We start from the raw sequence: 16,728 nt of genomic DNA, 5'->3' as shown, positions 1-16,728 counted from the left end.
CATGATTGGCCTAGGGCAGTGATGGCAAACCTTTTAGAGAGCGAGTGCCCAAATTCAAAGGTGTTCCCGCACCGGGTGTCATCCGGTACTGTGGGGGGGACTTCTGGGGAGATGGGATGTATCTTCCCTCCATGTTCCCGGGCCTTCAATTGCCTCTCCAGAGACAGCTGAAGGCCAAGGATGGCAGAGAAGAGGAGGAATAGGCACATGCCTGCTCCTCCTCTTCCTTGCCCTGTGTGTGTGCCATCAAAAATGGTTTTGCATGCCATCTCTGGCACATGTACTTTAGGTTTGCTAAAGTGCATATAGCCTAGGGTTATATGCACATTGATGTCTTTGTTGCTGGGAGTGGGTAAGTTGACATACTGTCTTTTCTCATCTGGAAAAAAGTGCTTGGTGTAGCCCTGTTTGTTCTCTGAATTTTCTCCAACATCTCAAAATCAGCCTTTCCTTTCTTGCTTGCTTGCTTTTTGCTGCTTTCACAATGTGGCATCAGTAATAAAGAGAAGAGGAAAGATTCAATGCCAGACATCCATTTCCCCATCAGATTACTGCAACTACTGTCATCACTGGTTTCTTCTGCTTGGTATGTTATTATTATTACGTGGCCTAAGAATTTCCTTTTGAGGGTCAGCCCAGGCTTCTCAGCTTTTTCCAACAGATCACATTATCAAAAAGAAAGAAAGAAAGAAAGAAAGAAAGAAAGGTGCTTCTGCACCAACCTATCACTATCTCACAATTGGCCTGTGAATATTTTACATCCAGGGATTCTTCACTTTATTGCTTTGGTGAAATTGCACCAAGGGTGTAGCCACAATGCAGCATTAAAGCAGTTTGACATCACTTGAACTGCCTCTGTCCTACATAATCATGGGAGTTATTCAACCTGGCCTGTCAGAGAGTTCTAGTGCCTCACCAAACTACAAATCCCAGGAGTCTGTAGGACGGAGTCATGGCAGTTAAAGAGGTGTCAAACTGCTTTAATTCTGCAGTGTGGATACATCCCTAGGTATGATAATCATTCAAAATATCAGGATACCTCTGTGGTGCAGTGGTTAAATGCCTGTACTGCAGCCACTCATTCACAAACCACAAGGTTGTGAGTTCAATACTCAGCCTGGCATCCTTCCATAGGTCGGTAAACTGAGTAGTATCCAGTTTGTTGGGGCAATTACCTGACACATTGTAAACTGCTTAGGGAGTGCTTAAGTGCACTGATAAGTGGTATAGAAATGTACTTGCTATTGCTATTAATGAAACAGATACGTTCCTGGGCTTTACATCTTTAACAGAAACTTTGGTACTAGAGGTAGAAACAACATGGAAAGAAGAGAGAAAGCTTCCTACACTACAATAATAAAGAGCAGTTCAATATGTCTCAGCAAAATTTTTATTTGAAACTAATATTATGCATATATGAAATGAAATAACAAATCAGGTAAAACTTGCCTGACTAAACAAAACATTTTCAATCTTGTACAGACCACTAGAAAGCTTCTTCCAAAATGAAACCCTGGATGATTTTTTTCCATGCCAATATCTCCACTTCTCTTATGATTTCCATTTTGATGGTGAAATGTACAGATCTTTGGTTTTTCAATATGCCAGGATAGCTGGTGAAACAGGCTAATCTGCTTTGCTATTTTCTTTGTGTTTTGTTCTTCACACATGATCAGTAAGTGATTCTGGTAGCAGCCGTTTAACTTGTCTGTTGTAGATAAGTACATACAGCTACAGTAAGATCACCTATAGTAGAGTCGCAATGAAGGTCAAACTTCATTGTAGTTTCTGCTACGGGTCAACACTGTGAGTCTGTCAGTCTCTAGCCATCCTTCCCCATCTTCTCAATACCATTGTTGCAAAAACAAATAAACAAAAAAACTTCCAGCTAGACAGAAGAGAAGAAAAGGGGGAGCTGGGCTGGGTGCCAGATTCTTTGTTACCTGAGGTATGCTGGAATAGCAGCTTTATTTTTGGAAAGAATTGGGGATAGAAATAACTCCTGTATTGATCATAATGAGGTGACTTGATAGAAAAAAATCTAAACAACACTCCTCTGTCTGCACACCCAAAGATTCTCCAGTTGCTTCCAAAATTGATAAAGATGACTTAGTTGGCAAAGAAACTAACTACCTATCTCCAGAATGGATAAGATATTCTGATGTTTGGAACATCTGTTCCTGAGCCACCAGGAATGGCTGGCTGCTGACTAGCTAGCTGAAAAATACAAGCTGAAACATCTGTGTGACAGATAATCATCTACAGCTACATGAGTCACTGATGCTGGGCCATCTGTAAAACATTCCATATGCCAGTTGCTCGGCATCAGGTGGGTTACCCTTCAAGAGAATCCAAGAGAGAATGAGATCCAGACCCCAGCCCAGTTAGGAAACATATTTATTTCCTCACTGTACTCCTTCTGCATGCTTTCAAGTTCAAAGTGAGGAGCTCTTTCTTTTTTGTGATGCATTATTGCGCTATTCTTGCAGAGCTGATAAGGCAGATGTTGCAACCCTCGTGTGACATCTAAGGTAGTTCACATGAAAAGCACTTTAATAGCAACTTTAGCATTAACACACTAGATTAATCCCAAGGGTCTCCCCACCCCCACACGCAGAAATACATGTGCATTATAAAACACACCCCTGAAGTTGGCATGAAAAGCCATTATTCATAAATGTGACATGTTGCTATGTGGCAGTGGTCACTGAATTTCAGATGGCAGACCAATTAATGTGTCCTAAATTGAATGTAAAAACAACAATATTTGGACTTCACCAAATGTAACTAAATACTTCCTTGCCAAGCACTTCCCTCAAGATGTTTCCAGCTCCAGATCAGAAAACACATATGGCAGAGATGGAAAATACAACTGGATAATTTTTTTAATGTGTTTTTTGTGGGGGGTGGGGGGGTGGAATTGAGGCTGCATTTATTTGTCTTATAATAGTCATAAAGAACTGTGAAAATGGAAGACTTTGTGGAAGCACAACAGAAAAAGTTCAGGAGACATATCAAAAATAGGCTCTGAGACATGAGGGTGAAAGGGTATAGAGTTTCTTTCTTGGCAAATCGATAGTCAGGTTTGCACAGGGAAAAAGAATTGGACCTAAGAAGAACTTGGGTGGAACAAGGCTGTGAGGCTGCAACAGAAAGCTGGATGGTTTGAGACGGAACTGTGAAAAAGCAAAAAGTCTGATCCATGAGTCTCTAACACTGTAATGGAATGGAAGAGGACAGAGCAGAGAGAATAGTGAAGGAGAATTCCTGTTATAGTTTTCAAACTATGATGGGCTACACCAAAGTGGGTTAAACATAGTCTCTATCTATCTATCTATCTATCTATCTGATGTGACAAAACAGATTTCAGCAATGTCTGTTGGACTGCTTCCTAGGGTCACTATCCTTTCTGCCCTGCTCCACTTCAACTGTGAAAAACAAATGTAGATTCTTAAGCTATATACCAAGGCATGACTCCAGACTTGAGATAAGTTGTTGATGAGCCTGGGTGGCTCACATGACTGCAAGGTTCCTAGGGATCCATTGCCAACAGGAGTTTATAACTGCTCCTCATTGTTTTACTGTCAGTTCTTTACTTGAACTCTTCTGATGTCAAACCTTTTTCAGAAATAGGTTCCAGCAGCTGGAACATGTGCAAGAGGAATGGATTTGCTGTCCCAGAAGCAACAGGTCAAATAGCCACCCCTGCCAGATGTTATGTAGGCAGCAAGAGCATTCCAATGTAACAAGGTGACTGTCACTTAATTTTTTCTCACAGTACACATTATTAAAAAAGGACATGTTTTAAATTTCATGTGAAATGCACAAGCGTATTTTTGCCATTTGGTTAGAAAATACCATTTCCTTTCTATGTGTATTTCAAAAGTATAAACATCAACAGTGGTGTCACTTGGGTTGACGTCACCTAGTGTGGTAACTTATGTCACCCCCAGCCTGCTTGACACATCCCCCCATCAGCCAGCCCAATGGTCCTGTTAGAATAGCAGGCCATTGTGGAAGGAACAGGCTGGCCTCCTTGCTGCTGACATGGAGGAGGAGGCCTAGGACAACTGAAAGGACCATTTGTATCCCAGGCTGTTCTGGTTTACTTTCCTTGTCTGCAACTTCTTAAGGGGTCCAGGCACCATTTGGCAACATGAGTGCCCTCCAGGAGGCACCATGGCATGCGGACAACATCCTGGCTGGCCTCCTTGTTGCCTCTGGGTGGGTGGACCAGACCCTTCCCAGATCTTTCTATTTCCAAAAGTCCCAGTCTACCCATGAAAAAGCACAGTAGTACACACTGGAAGACTATTCCTTGCCACAAATGTGTCAGGTGACCCCCCCCCCTCTGACGTGTCACCCAGTGTGGTCTGCAGCCCCACAATCCCTAGAAATGCCACTGAACACCAAAGCTGTTAGCTGAACATCTTCCTGCAGTCCCTCCCCCATTGTACTACAGCAGACTTATACAACGTAGCAGTAGGCAGGGGTCAAAATTATAATCAGTTGACTTCTTCAGGCCACAGATAGGTTGGTGTGTGTGTGGAGGTGTGCAAGAAGTCCTGTGCCGCAGCTGCCTCAGACTCAGAGGGCATGGGGGGTGAATGGCATGGGAGGGTGAATGGTGCCTTCTGAGTCCCTGGGACTCAGAGGGCATGGTGAGGGCAAGGTGGTGACCTCCAAGACCTCTGTGGTGGCAGCCTCACAGGACTTGGAGGGCATTGAGGTGCAGCAGTCTTGCTGGGTGGATGGGTGGGGAAATCCAGCCTGACGCCACTGCTCCACTGCCCAGCTTGGTCCTGAGGCAATGGCTGGGCTGGGGAGGAGGAGAACAGGCAAACGAATGCCCCCAGGCCTCCTCCACAGCTGGATTGGAGAGGAGGAGGACAGGCAAATTTATGACTGTCCTCCACCTCTCCAGCCCAGCTATCTCCTTGGGAGGAAGCCGGGCTGTGGAGGAGGCTTGGAGGTGAGCTTGGGCATGCAGGTCACTGGGAATGCTTTGGCGGGCTGCATGCAGCCCATGGGCTATATGTTGTGCAGGACTGTATTAGATGGTCACTTTCCTAAAATTGCTATCTGGGGCCGAAACAAGATGACAGTGGGGTGAAAGATAGCACTTAAATGGAGAAATGGTTTATTTGGATACCTGTGGATACTTGGTTTATTATTGTTGACTGATTTTGTGTGTGTGTGTGTGTGAGACTGTGTCTAAGCTCTGGGGAGTGTATACAAAAGGAGCTCACATATTCACAATTATTGCATCACAGCTACAAAAAGAGAGTGGGGGGAATGCAACAGTGATACAGTTCTCTCTCAGGGAGAACAGTTTATAGGGTTAAAATGTGTATTTTGTCCAAATGTTTCCACTCCCATATCTTTAGGAATTGATCTTTTCTACCCACCATTTTATTTATCAATTAATAACACATGTTTAGGCACAATATCAGTATTCATACTGGGTTAATTCAACATATTTTAAAAATGAATTTGGGGAAATGCCAGATTATTTCCATGAGACAAAGTTATGACAGAACAAAAATTATTGGAGGAGAACAGTGACAAAGTCTTAACCCACACAGACTGACAAAACACTTTGAATTGGCTTGACATAAATGCAATGTCCACATCCAACTTGCAAAATATTTTTATCAGAAAAATCTGGATATATTTTACCAAAACAAACAAACAAATAGAAACAAACAAAAAACTGAGGTGGCCCTCATGCTAATTTTTATTCAAAAATGTCTACACTAATTTTATGTTATAATTAATCACCAGTTTTAATGACAATGATAAGGCATGTTGCAAACAGAGTAAAAAAAGAAAACAAGTTAAAATAGCGTAGGTTGTAATGGTGGAGAGTTTCATGTATGCCTAACTCCATGCACCTTTGGCATTAACACAACTTTAAAATGTTTTAACTGTCTCAAAACTGTGTCCATAAAATTTTAACACTTAAATTAGAAGCTAATTCGCCCTCTTCTTTTGAAAAGAGTCTTTAACAGTTATTCTAAATCAAGCAATTAAGAGAATTTCTTACTTATACAAACAGTTAAAATATATGAAGCACTGTTCAAAAACCAAATGAATGGGTCCTCATCCACCATTAAGAAAGAAAGTACTTTAATTTTGATTCTGTAAAGATGTTTCAAACAATTACATCTAAACTGTAACAACTGTTCTTAAAACTAGTTATATGAAAATTATTCAAACTGGGAAAACTACTTAATGAACAGTTGCCAGTAAGCTGAACTTAAACCATTTCATTTCTTTTGTTTTCAGGAAATTAAACTGTAAGGTATATGCAGAAGCCAAAGTAAATAGTGGCAGCAGCACAGGAAGTATTTTGAGAAATTAGTCTAACCAAGAGGGGACTTCAAAAGGCAACAGTACCTGGTTCTCTCAACATAAAAACATGGTAAGTAAATAAAGTGGCCACAGAACACAAGCTGTACAGCAACTCTTTTCATGCATTTCTTTCAAAGTGTAAGCTTTCATAAAATCCATAATTTCCTGAGACCGTTTAAATCAAATGGCTGCAGAGACATTCAAAGAACAAAGCATTTGGAGAGTCCCTGCTAAGAGGAGCAGCATAAAAGGACTGGGCAGAGATAAGCCTGACTATACACTGACTGAAAACTAATCCAAAAAGCATGACAAAAATTCCTAAGAGACACAATTTATATTACTCAGTGTATCTAAAACCATATTACACACAAATCTATCCACAGATTTAACCACTTGTGGTAGTAAGAAGCTTCTTGCCCAGCCAATGAAAAGACCTATCCCCATTCTCCCTGTTCAATTTCTGCAAAATCCTTTCAGACAATTTTTCTCTATTAACAGAAAAATACTGGACTAGGACTAGGACTCTGGGAGACCAGGGTTCAACCCCCCCCCCCCCCGAGCCATGGAAACCCACTGAGTGATCCTGAGCGAGTTGCACTATTTCAGCCTAAGAGGAAAGCAATGGCAAACCAACCCTGAATAAATCTTGCCTACCCTGCTCCCCCAAACCCTAGGACAGTTGCCATTAGCATCAATTTGAAGTCATACAACAACCAAAACAATTGCTTTTCAAGGTTGCACTGGGGAATGTCTGTTGCACTTCATAGACACTGGTCTGTGAGATGCCACAGGTTTCTATCTTCTCCTCTAAGAATTTAATATCACAGTGAGATCTGAAAGTCATTTAGAAGCTTCAACCGAAGTGGCACAATGATACTAAATATTTCTACATAATAATCATATGGAGCCTGTATAGCTCTTGAGCCAGCATCTCAAGGTGGCTTGGAATTCACAAACAAGTTAGGTTTTAATCTAAGTATCTGAAGGTGGTTTGGAATGCATAAGGCTGAGCAAGTTGAGCCTTAATCCAGATAAGGTGGAGACATTACATTATGGAGAAATACATGTTGGCTAATGCTTAAAGTGTGGTATTTGGAAATATTCTTGAACCTGGCCTTAACTGGGCTAGGTATGTTCAGGAGGACTTATTCACACTGTAGGCTGGTATGCCACCTGCGACCGTATCAGGAGAGGGTTAAGCAAGCCTCAGTTATTTATGATTGAGTTGCGTCCAAGATAGACTGTTTTAAGGTGACCATGAGACTGCCTTAAGATAGTTTGGAAATTCCATCGGCACAGAATGCAGCTGGCCAGTTTTGCTGATGGCTGAGTGATCAATCCATGTGACACTGATGTAGCTCCAAAATTAGTGTGTTTCCAAAACTGATTAAAATTGTGGATGTAAAAGTCTTAAATGGTTTGGGCCACTCATATCAAGCAACTGGCATTTGAAGGTCATCATAAGCAGAGATTCTTCTCTCTTCTCCATTGCCAAGGGCAACTAGGTTGGTGTGTTCAAAAGAAAGGACATTCTTGGTAGTTGCTTGGTATATGTGGCGGAATGAGCTTCCAATATTGGCACCACAGAGCTTTAGGAAAACTCTGAAGACCCACCCTTTTAGCATAGTTTTCTTTAAAAAGTTGTTGTTGTTGTTGTTGTTCTGAACACTTAACTGTAATGTTTATGTTTATGTAATGTATTTTGTTGTTTAATTGCCAATTCTTTTGTTTTTAATTCTTTTTTTTAATTGCTATACCATTGCAGTGGTTGTTTTATTACTATTATTGTCTTCCTGGAGGTAGTTTTCCTTAAAAGCTAGCCTAAAATAATTCAAAGTAAAACAAACAGTACAGCAGACAATAATCCTCTTTTGCATTAACCTCCCAGCCTGAGGACTGCCATCAGCACAGAACAATACACATGCAAATCACTCCTGCATTCCCAGGCTCACACAGTATATATATATACCCACTTTTTCCAGGCAAGCACTTTCTGAAGATACCAGGCACAGATGCTGGCAAAACGTCAGAAAGAAAATCTTCTAGAACATGGCCACATAGCCTGAAAAACTCACAAAAAACCAAACAGTACAGTATTGTCAAAAGTAGTTTTTAAAGATATGTTTATTATCAGACTTTTTTAACACAACAAATATTTAACAATAATACAATGTCAAAATTATAATACTCATTGTTTGTTTTATTGGGCCTTGTAGTGATAATATACTTTGGAGGACAAAACTTGCAAATACATTAGAAGAATCAAGATCTTGTTCTCAAATCATGCAGTCTGGCCAAGTGAAGCTAGTGATTGTTGTGGAATAAATGGATTGATGACTAGGCTATTTATGTGTGTACATACCTCAATACCATTTTTAGGGAACTTTAAAAGCAATGTGGTTACTTCTCATAGCCATCTGTGGGAATTGAATCCTCAATTACATAGACATTTGGTCTATCCCTTATAGCTCTTCTTATGTTCTTAATGTTTTCAGATGAAGACCAATAACCTTGTTTACATGGTGTGACTAGAAATTGCATCTTTTAAGATATTTGCACAGACAGTTAACAGGAGTGAAAAAAGTAAAAGTTCTGTGGTAGAGTCAGTCTTTTTTGTACCTATGACAATTAGCTTAACTGGAGTTGCCAGACATCCTATCCCTTTTATTGGGCAGAATGGAGTTCTAAAAATGTGATCAAAGGATTCTACAAGGAAACAAGCTGTCACCTAGAAAGAAGTATATTAAATCTGGCAACAACAAAGTATCTTTAAATGGGAAGCCTAGTTCAGGTTTCCACACATTCATTTTTCAAAAACAAGGGCAAGACTCTCCACTGATTTCTGGATGAGATGTCAAAATTTGCATTTCAGTTAAAATGATTTGAGAAGGTCAGCATATTGCATCCCATAGGTATAGGCCTCAGAGTCCAATGAGAAGGTATACTGTTTCCCACATCAAAAACATGATCTTTGACAAATGACAGAAGAAACCATGGGGGATCTTCTCTTACTACAAGGAAATCATGAAAACGTCTTGGTCCAGTTGATTGTTTCTTTCTTCTTATAGTAGAAACCATCTAGAAAAAACATTTTTACCTTTGGCCTATGCTGGCTTTTGCCGCTATCATTCCAGTCATGTGTAGGCTTATAGCTGGAATTTATTAACTTTATCAAAGGAAAGAATGTGATTGATTCATATAATCTTGCAAGATTAAAAGCTCTGGAGGTGTTCTTACAGAGTTCTTATAGATCCAGAGATGAAGTTTTCCAAAGCGTTCATATGGCTTTTATATGACATCACAGAAGAATTGTTTCATACAAATGAATCATTTTTGTCAGGCATGCCACAAAGAACTTTCCATTCTTGTTTGTGCATTAGCTTTCTTTTGAAAGTTGGCAACAGTAGTTAGTTTTTATGTCTACTATTATTCACAGTTTATAGATGATGACTGAAGGCCAATTCAAAAGTTACCTTGCCACCAAGGAAGTAAATGATATGGGTGTTAATCCACTCTTCCTTTTAAGTGGTTTCCTATCAAGCCACATGGTCATTACTTCATTTCACAGGTAGCTGTTCAGACTTGGAGATTTCCCAGTTCAATCATTGCCTTTTTCAGATGCCCTTGCTATCTGAGATAGGACATTCAGAAATGAAAGATTGTGGCACCTGTTTATGGAATTCCCTCACAAAAAAATTCACCATATGCCACTAGGCAAAGAGACATTAACTTCCCCAAGCTTTTGAATATTTTGGTATCTTAAACCTAATTATAATCTTTACTAATGTATTATACAGTGGGCCCTTGGTATCCCCTGTGGTTTGGTTCCAGGACCACCCTATGTATACCTAAATCACTGAATGCTCAAGTCCCATTATATATAATGGGGTAGTAAAATGGTGTCCCTTATATAAAATGGAAGTTAGCCTTAGTTTTTGATGCTTCTACCTCATCTTTCCTCACTATGTATGTTAAGGTGTTTGTTCATCTGTTTTAAAGTTTGTCAATTTAGAATTCAAAATAAAATACAGCCATCTCTCCATATCCACAAATTCTTCATCGGCAGATTCAACCATCCACGGCTTAAAAATATAAAATAAATACAATTCTAAAAAGCAAATCGTGATTTTGTCATTCTCATTGTGCAGAGAGGCAAATAGGAGGGAAACACTGTTCAAAACAACCCCATGATCTGACTTCATTTGGGAGCAGAGCAATGCTAATTACAAAAATTAGGAGTATTACTCTGGGGCCTTCCAACACTGAACCATGACATTTGGGATTAAGGTTTGTATTGCATAGATCTGCACCCAGTGAGATACATAGCATGTATTTGGGCAAGTCACTGCTGAAATAATCCTACCTACACTTGAGGAGGATCTGCTGGTTCTGCAACTACCAAATCCATTTTTAGGCCTCCTGTTAGGACAAGGTGGGAGGTAGGGCAATTTTTCTTGTTCCTTTCCCAATGAATGCAGGAGGATAATTTACTATACTAGCTCTGTGGGCACATTGGTTTCCAGGGAAACTGGCATAGAAAAGGGATGAACAATATTCAGCACTGGGATCATACCCATGTTTGTGTTTGAGAACCGTGACCCCTCCAGATTCCATTGGCATGGCAATTCACTTTTTAAATAAGCTGCAGGGTCTTCCTGTGCTAATGTAACATTTTTTCCTTTTAAATACTTTGTTTCATCCATTTTATTCCTTTTCCCCAAATAACTTTATTAGGTGTTCTAACCAATTTCCACATAGAGGCATAGCTAAAGATATGTGAGACCAAAACGTTGCACAAAATGTAAAAGTAAAGAAAAATTAAACACAAAAAAAGAAATAGAAATAGTAGCAGTAGAACAGACACAACGTAAGTTTAAAGTATTTAAATACAGGCAATGTCTTGAGTAGACGGATTTGGGTGGTGGATGGAGCTGATGCCTGAGAGATAGGAACAGAAGCATTAAAGTACAGTGCTGCTAATCTCCAAATCTGTTTGGTATTCTAGAAGGATACTATGGTCAATGATATCAAATGATGCTGAGCGGTTCAAAAGCACCAGCAGGGACACTCTTTCCATGTCAATGCTCAGGTGCATATCACCCACTAAGGGGATCATAGTGGTCTCAACTTCATATCCTGCTTTGAAGCTGCTTTGAAATGGGTCTAGGAAGTGTTACCATCCAAGACTGCCTGTAATAGCCCTCTTGATCACCTGGCCCAGAAAAGGAAGATTTAATAATGTTCTATAGGTGTTAAAGTCCAAGGGGTCTAGAGAGGGCTTTTTAAGAAGTGTCTCACCATTCCTTCTTTTATAGAAGATGGAAAACATTCCTCCCTGAGACAAGTGTTAATATTATATTGTAACAGATCTAAATTCATCTTGTCCCTGGACAATCAGCCAAGAAGGACAGGGATTGGGATGACAAGGTGTCTTCTTTACTCATCCTAACAGCTTGTCCTTATCAGGGACACTCACCTACTAAAACTGACCCAGTGTAATCCTACACATAGTCACTCAACGCCCCATTGTCAACTTAAACTATAATGACAGCATCTTAAGTAAGCTCTTATCCAAGAGATTTTATCTGTGAAGTGATCCTTAAAAACATCATAGCAAAGTGTTGAAGGCTATAGAATTGGATTTGGGAGAAGCTCTCTGAGTTACACATCTCACCACCCTACTTTGGCTGGATGTGAATTTGCAGATGCAATAAAAAAGAAGAAGGCTTTCTTCACTGCATATATTGCCACCTTATTGGAGCAAAGATGTTCTCTATATGATCTCTTATTGGATATGTTGAGTTTTCTGTCATCTGCACTCAGTCATCATCCTTCCCATCTCAAAAACTGGAGGTCCAAGTAGAAATTGGTCAGAGAGGACGTTGAGTAGTGATCATGTCACCAGCCCTAGTCAGGTCTTCATTCCATCTATTTGACCAGGGCTTCAATGGGATCATAAGTGGTACCAGCCATAAAAGCTTTTTAGGCTTTCTGGAATCATAAAGGAACCATCAGGCTTCAAGGGCAGACCATCTTAATAGGTTCACCACTACTGCAGGGGCTGACAACAACCATGATATTAACTCTGACTAGAAAATGATCTGTTCATGTCAACTCACAAGTTTTAGTCACCTCTGCCCACAGGTCTGTATGTTTTGAGCTGAAAACAGTATCAAAGATGTGACCAGCTGAATATGTGGGCCCTGAAGCCTGTTGGGATGGGCCCATGTTTATAAGAATGTCATGAACTCCCAGACTACACTTGACAGACTGATCTCAAATGGGATGTGGAAGTCACCCAAGATTAAAAGTCTGGGCGACTCCTATACCAACTCTGTGAGCTTAGCCAGGAAGTCTGATAGGCAGTGGGGTGGAGGGTACACTAATAGAATACTCAGTCTATCCATGGTCTTCAGGATCAGGGGTTCAGCCTGAACTATCAATAGGAAATCTGGTCAGATTAAGATGGTCTTTGTGGACTACAACTATTCTGCTCCCCCATCCACTTTCCCTCACATGCTCACTAACACAGTACTAACATGGTACCCTGCTGGGAGTTCCTGAGTCCATTGTCAGGCTTCTATCACCTGCCAGCCAAGTTTCTGTAAAGCATGTTTGGTCAGACTCCTCATCTAATTACAACCAAAGCTAAAAACTTGATACTGAGCAGTTTCTTATTATTCACCCTAGGAAGAATTTATGCAATAAAGAATCAGAATAGAAGTTCTCTCCAAAGAGTGTTATGAACTCATGGTGGACAATAATATGGCACTGTTCAAATTGCAGTGCTTTTTTTCCAAACCAGAAGGGACCTTTTAGCCACTTCAAGTTTCATTTTCATGTTTGTTTTCTTTTTATCAATTCATGTACCCCATTTCAGTGGGTCTCAGGGACAGTAAACTGGCCTCCTGGCCTCCTGGACCTGTGACACTTGCTCACCCTTAGTAAGTGGCACCTCTGCATCTGCACCTAGGAATGCCCCACTCTGTCATTTCTTAACAGCCTGATACAAATAAACTAGGATCCATATTGTTTATTAACACATACCTGTTATTTTCCTGTGCAAAATAAAATAATCATAGTGACCTAATCATCTAGCCTTGCAAAATAGGTTTCCAAGATCAACAATCAGATGCAGCCTAGCAGCTATGTATGACAACACACCAGGGGCAAAACAAATCTGTCAATCAGGAACTTCAAAAATAAAGGGATATTGTTGGCAGCTTGGAAGACCAATAATGTGTGGGCCACATTCGGATTAGTGGCAGAAATAATATACATGGAAATAATATGCATGGACATTTAAGAAAAATGCAAGATGCTAAGTTGGCTTACTCTCATTTCAGAAAAACCTGGAAGGTAGCTAATCAATATTTATTCTGGATACCACTGTGGAAAAAATCACAGAAATCCTGTCTCAATCAGTAATAAAGGGTTTCTTTTGTTCAGACAATTTCAGGAAGGTGAAATATTTTGAAAACCTGGAAGCTCCAAGATGTACCTATGCCATCTTGATTAAACATATGGAACACATAGTAAATGAAAAGCCAAGTAGAGTCCAAGTTGAGTAATCAAAACACCCAAGTTGAGAGGGGTTAACATGGAAGGATCAGCTTTTAACTTTGAAGTTCTCTAGTCTTCATTTTTCCTAATTAAGATGAGATTTAATAACCAAAGCACTGTACAAACGATGAACTTAAACTCAAAGTTGTGTTTCTAATTTGGCTGGGAATTCTTAAGAGATTTCAAAGAATAAGTACCCCATGGGGGAACGGTTCTCTAGTAAAATGTTTTCACCTATGAATACTTTTTTATTTGTCATCGTGATTGTAGATTACACACACAACCAAAAAGAGAGAAAAACAGTTTTATAGGACTGTTGAGAGGAGTCTTATTAGTTACTTAAACAACATGAGAATGAACTCTGTAGGTGCAGAAATCACAAAAATGGTGCATAAAATCTGGAGAACAATAATCTTATTCTGTGAGGACATCGCTGCTTCAAATATTACAATGGTTTATCATATTGTACAAGTATAATGAAATACATAGGGTAAGCTCAGCTCTAATAGTTACAATCAACATGTATCTACAAACAAAATGGTGCCATAGTTCTAATATTTTAGAACTGATTTATTTAGAATGGGTTTAATTAAATTTAAGATATCAGGCAGCAACTATCAAAAATTAAAATTGTTTTCACATTCAGAAAGAAGATATGAATGGTCCTCATATTCATGCACAAGTGCCTGTCTGCCTGCCTGCTTTCTTCCTTCTCCTGCCCTCCTTTCTTCCTGACATGTCTGAGTGCAATGTGAAAATCTCCAATTAACCACAAGTTTCTCATTTCAACTAAACTGCAGAATATTGTTACCATCTTTGGAACTCTGAGCAAACTAAGATTTTAAGCTATGGTCTGAAGTTGTTTGAAGGTTATAGTTTGTTCCAAGGTAGATAACTACAGGTTCAGGTGAACTGGAAAACTATATTTGGAGATTGCATTCATGATTGCTGTGAAAGGATAAAAGAAAGGTCTGTGTATATGGGGAAAGCTTTAGACATATCTCAGTTCATCAAGCCATGATATGGTAGTCTGAATTGGGATATTCAATGCCTTCATAATGAAAAATATGTTTGCAATTTGAGGCAAGATAGTTATGGAATGTCTCTGGCAGACAATGTAGCAATCATATTTTTGAATGAAATGTTTTTTTTAAAGCATACCTTACTGCAAAGTGAATTGATATATAAATCTTTAGGTTTATTTCTTCCTCCACCCCGCACACACACACAAAATGCAAATAATAGATACAGATAGATTTGCTGCATACAAAGTAAGGGATTATACTTATACTTACTTTGTTCATGTGGATCTGCTGTTGATACTGTTTCTGCTTCTCCAGAAACTGTTGATGCTGTTGCTGAATGACTAGTTGAGCCAAGGTACTCTGTGGTAGTGGAGCTGACTGGGTTCGGTTTAATGGGCGATGTCGAGGCAATTTATGTGGAACTCTTAGACTGGGTGAGACTCTTTCTTTTGTTGCTAGTGGTGACTGAGGATGAAGAGGGACTGCACCTGAAAGCCAATGGCATGCCACTTGTCAATTATGAAGACATTACTACTACGGGTGTTATTATGATATTGTATTTGTGGGGTGGGATGGGGACACCAGGAAGACATATGTGTATTGAAGGAGAAGACTAAGAATTCCAATGTGAGCATCTCTGAGCGTTATAGAATAAAGTACCTTCCTAGGTATCTGTAGCATTCAGGAGCTGCACATCAGTGTAAGTGAAGGATATTACTCTGAAGTAGGAACGGAATGAATATTTGAAAAATGGCCCAAAATGTATTTTGCAAGAGTTGGAAAATCCTGATGAGAATCTAGCACCAATGACAATTGTTGCAGACTGGAACTTATTCTGCACAAAATTTGCCTGTTTAATATTTTCTTCAAAAATAGCATTTTCTGCACAGAAAATAATACTGATAATTAGAATTACAGTATTATTCTCTGCTCAGAAAATGTTCTTAACTGCATAGAAAATGCTGTTTTCTGTGAAAAGATCCAATTTTGAACAGAGCTCAAACTGTGAACAGTCTTCAAAAACTGCTCACTTTTCAAAGACTGTTTGTTTCACAGCAGGAAGACAATTGCTAAAATTCCTTGCTGCTCCTTTTGAGAATGAAATTTCAAAAGGATTACATCTGTGCTCTAAACTAAGTGATCTTTACCTGTAGTCAGAAGCTTTTGCTGCCTCATTTGTTCCTTCAATAACAAATGCTGGAGAAGAGCCTGATGACTGCTATTTGGCTTTCCCTCCAGGACGACAGGCTGAGGGGCTGAAGGTGAAGACATGCTGCCTCTGTACTGTCCAGGCAAGATCACTCCTTGCCTGACTGCCTGGGTCTCACATTTCTGTTTTTCTCTGAATGGTGATGATGCCTGCATTTAGAAATGAAAGTGATATTTAAAACAAACAAACAAAATCTTCCCAAAGAATAAATTACTTCAATATTTCTGCATCACAAAATGAGGTTGGAATTCAATGGAGATCTGGATCTGGCAACTTAGTTCTGCAGGGTACATCAAAGAAGTACAACACTTTGGTTGATGCAGTATGTTTTTTCTTATGTGGTATGCCCATATGTGCCAGGGAATTATTTACAATGCATAAATTGCAGGTGGCAGTGGGTTCCTTAACAATCAATGCTATCCACCACCTTTGTATTCTCCTTACTCAGTTACCTTTCTCTCAGATGGACAAATGGGTCTGGACAAATCAACTTAGGTAAAAGCATTTCCCAGTGATGAAGAGGAATGAGAAATTGAAAACATGAGGCAAACACTTTCCCTTTAAGAGATGGGTGGG

General features: G+C 39.7%; 1 protein-coding gene across 1 annotated transcript in view; it reads right to left on the bottom strand.

Moving 5' to 3' along the window:
- The window catches only part of HDAC9 (histone deacetylase 9), a 553,634-nt gene that overhangs the window by 249,240 nt on the left and 287,666 nt on the right, over positions 1 to 16,728 (bottom strand). The window contains exons 10-11 of the mRNA XM_042472073.1: positions 16,091 to 16,301; positions 15,213 to 15,430 (exon numbers count right to left, since the gene is read on the bottom strand). Of these exons, the coding sequence (XP_042328007.1) occupies positions 15,213 to 15,430; positions 16,091 to 16,301 (429 nt within the window). The remainder of the gene's footprint in view (positions 1 to 15,212; positions 15,431 to 16,090; positions 16,302 to 16,728) is intronic.

The sequence above is a fragment of the Sceloporus undulatus genome, chromosome 6, assembly GCF_019175285.1.
Source record: "Sceloporus undulatus isolate JIND9_A2432 ecotype Alabama chromosome 6, SceUnd_v1.1, whole genome shotgun sequence".
NCBI classification, from domain to species: Eukaryota; Metazoa; Chordata; class Lepidosauria; order Squamata; family Phrynosomatidae; genus Sceloporus; species Sceloporus undulatus.
This window is presented reverse-complemented; position numbering and strand designations above follow the sequence as displayed.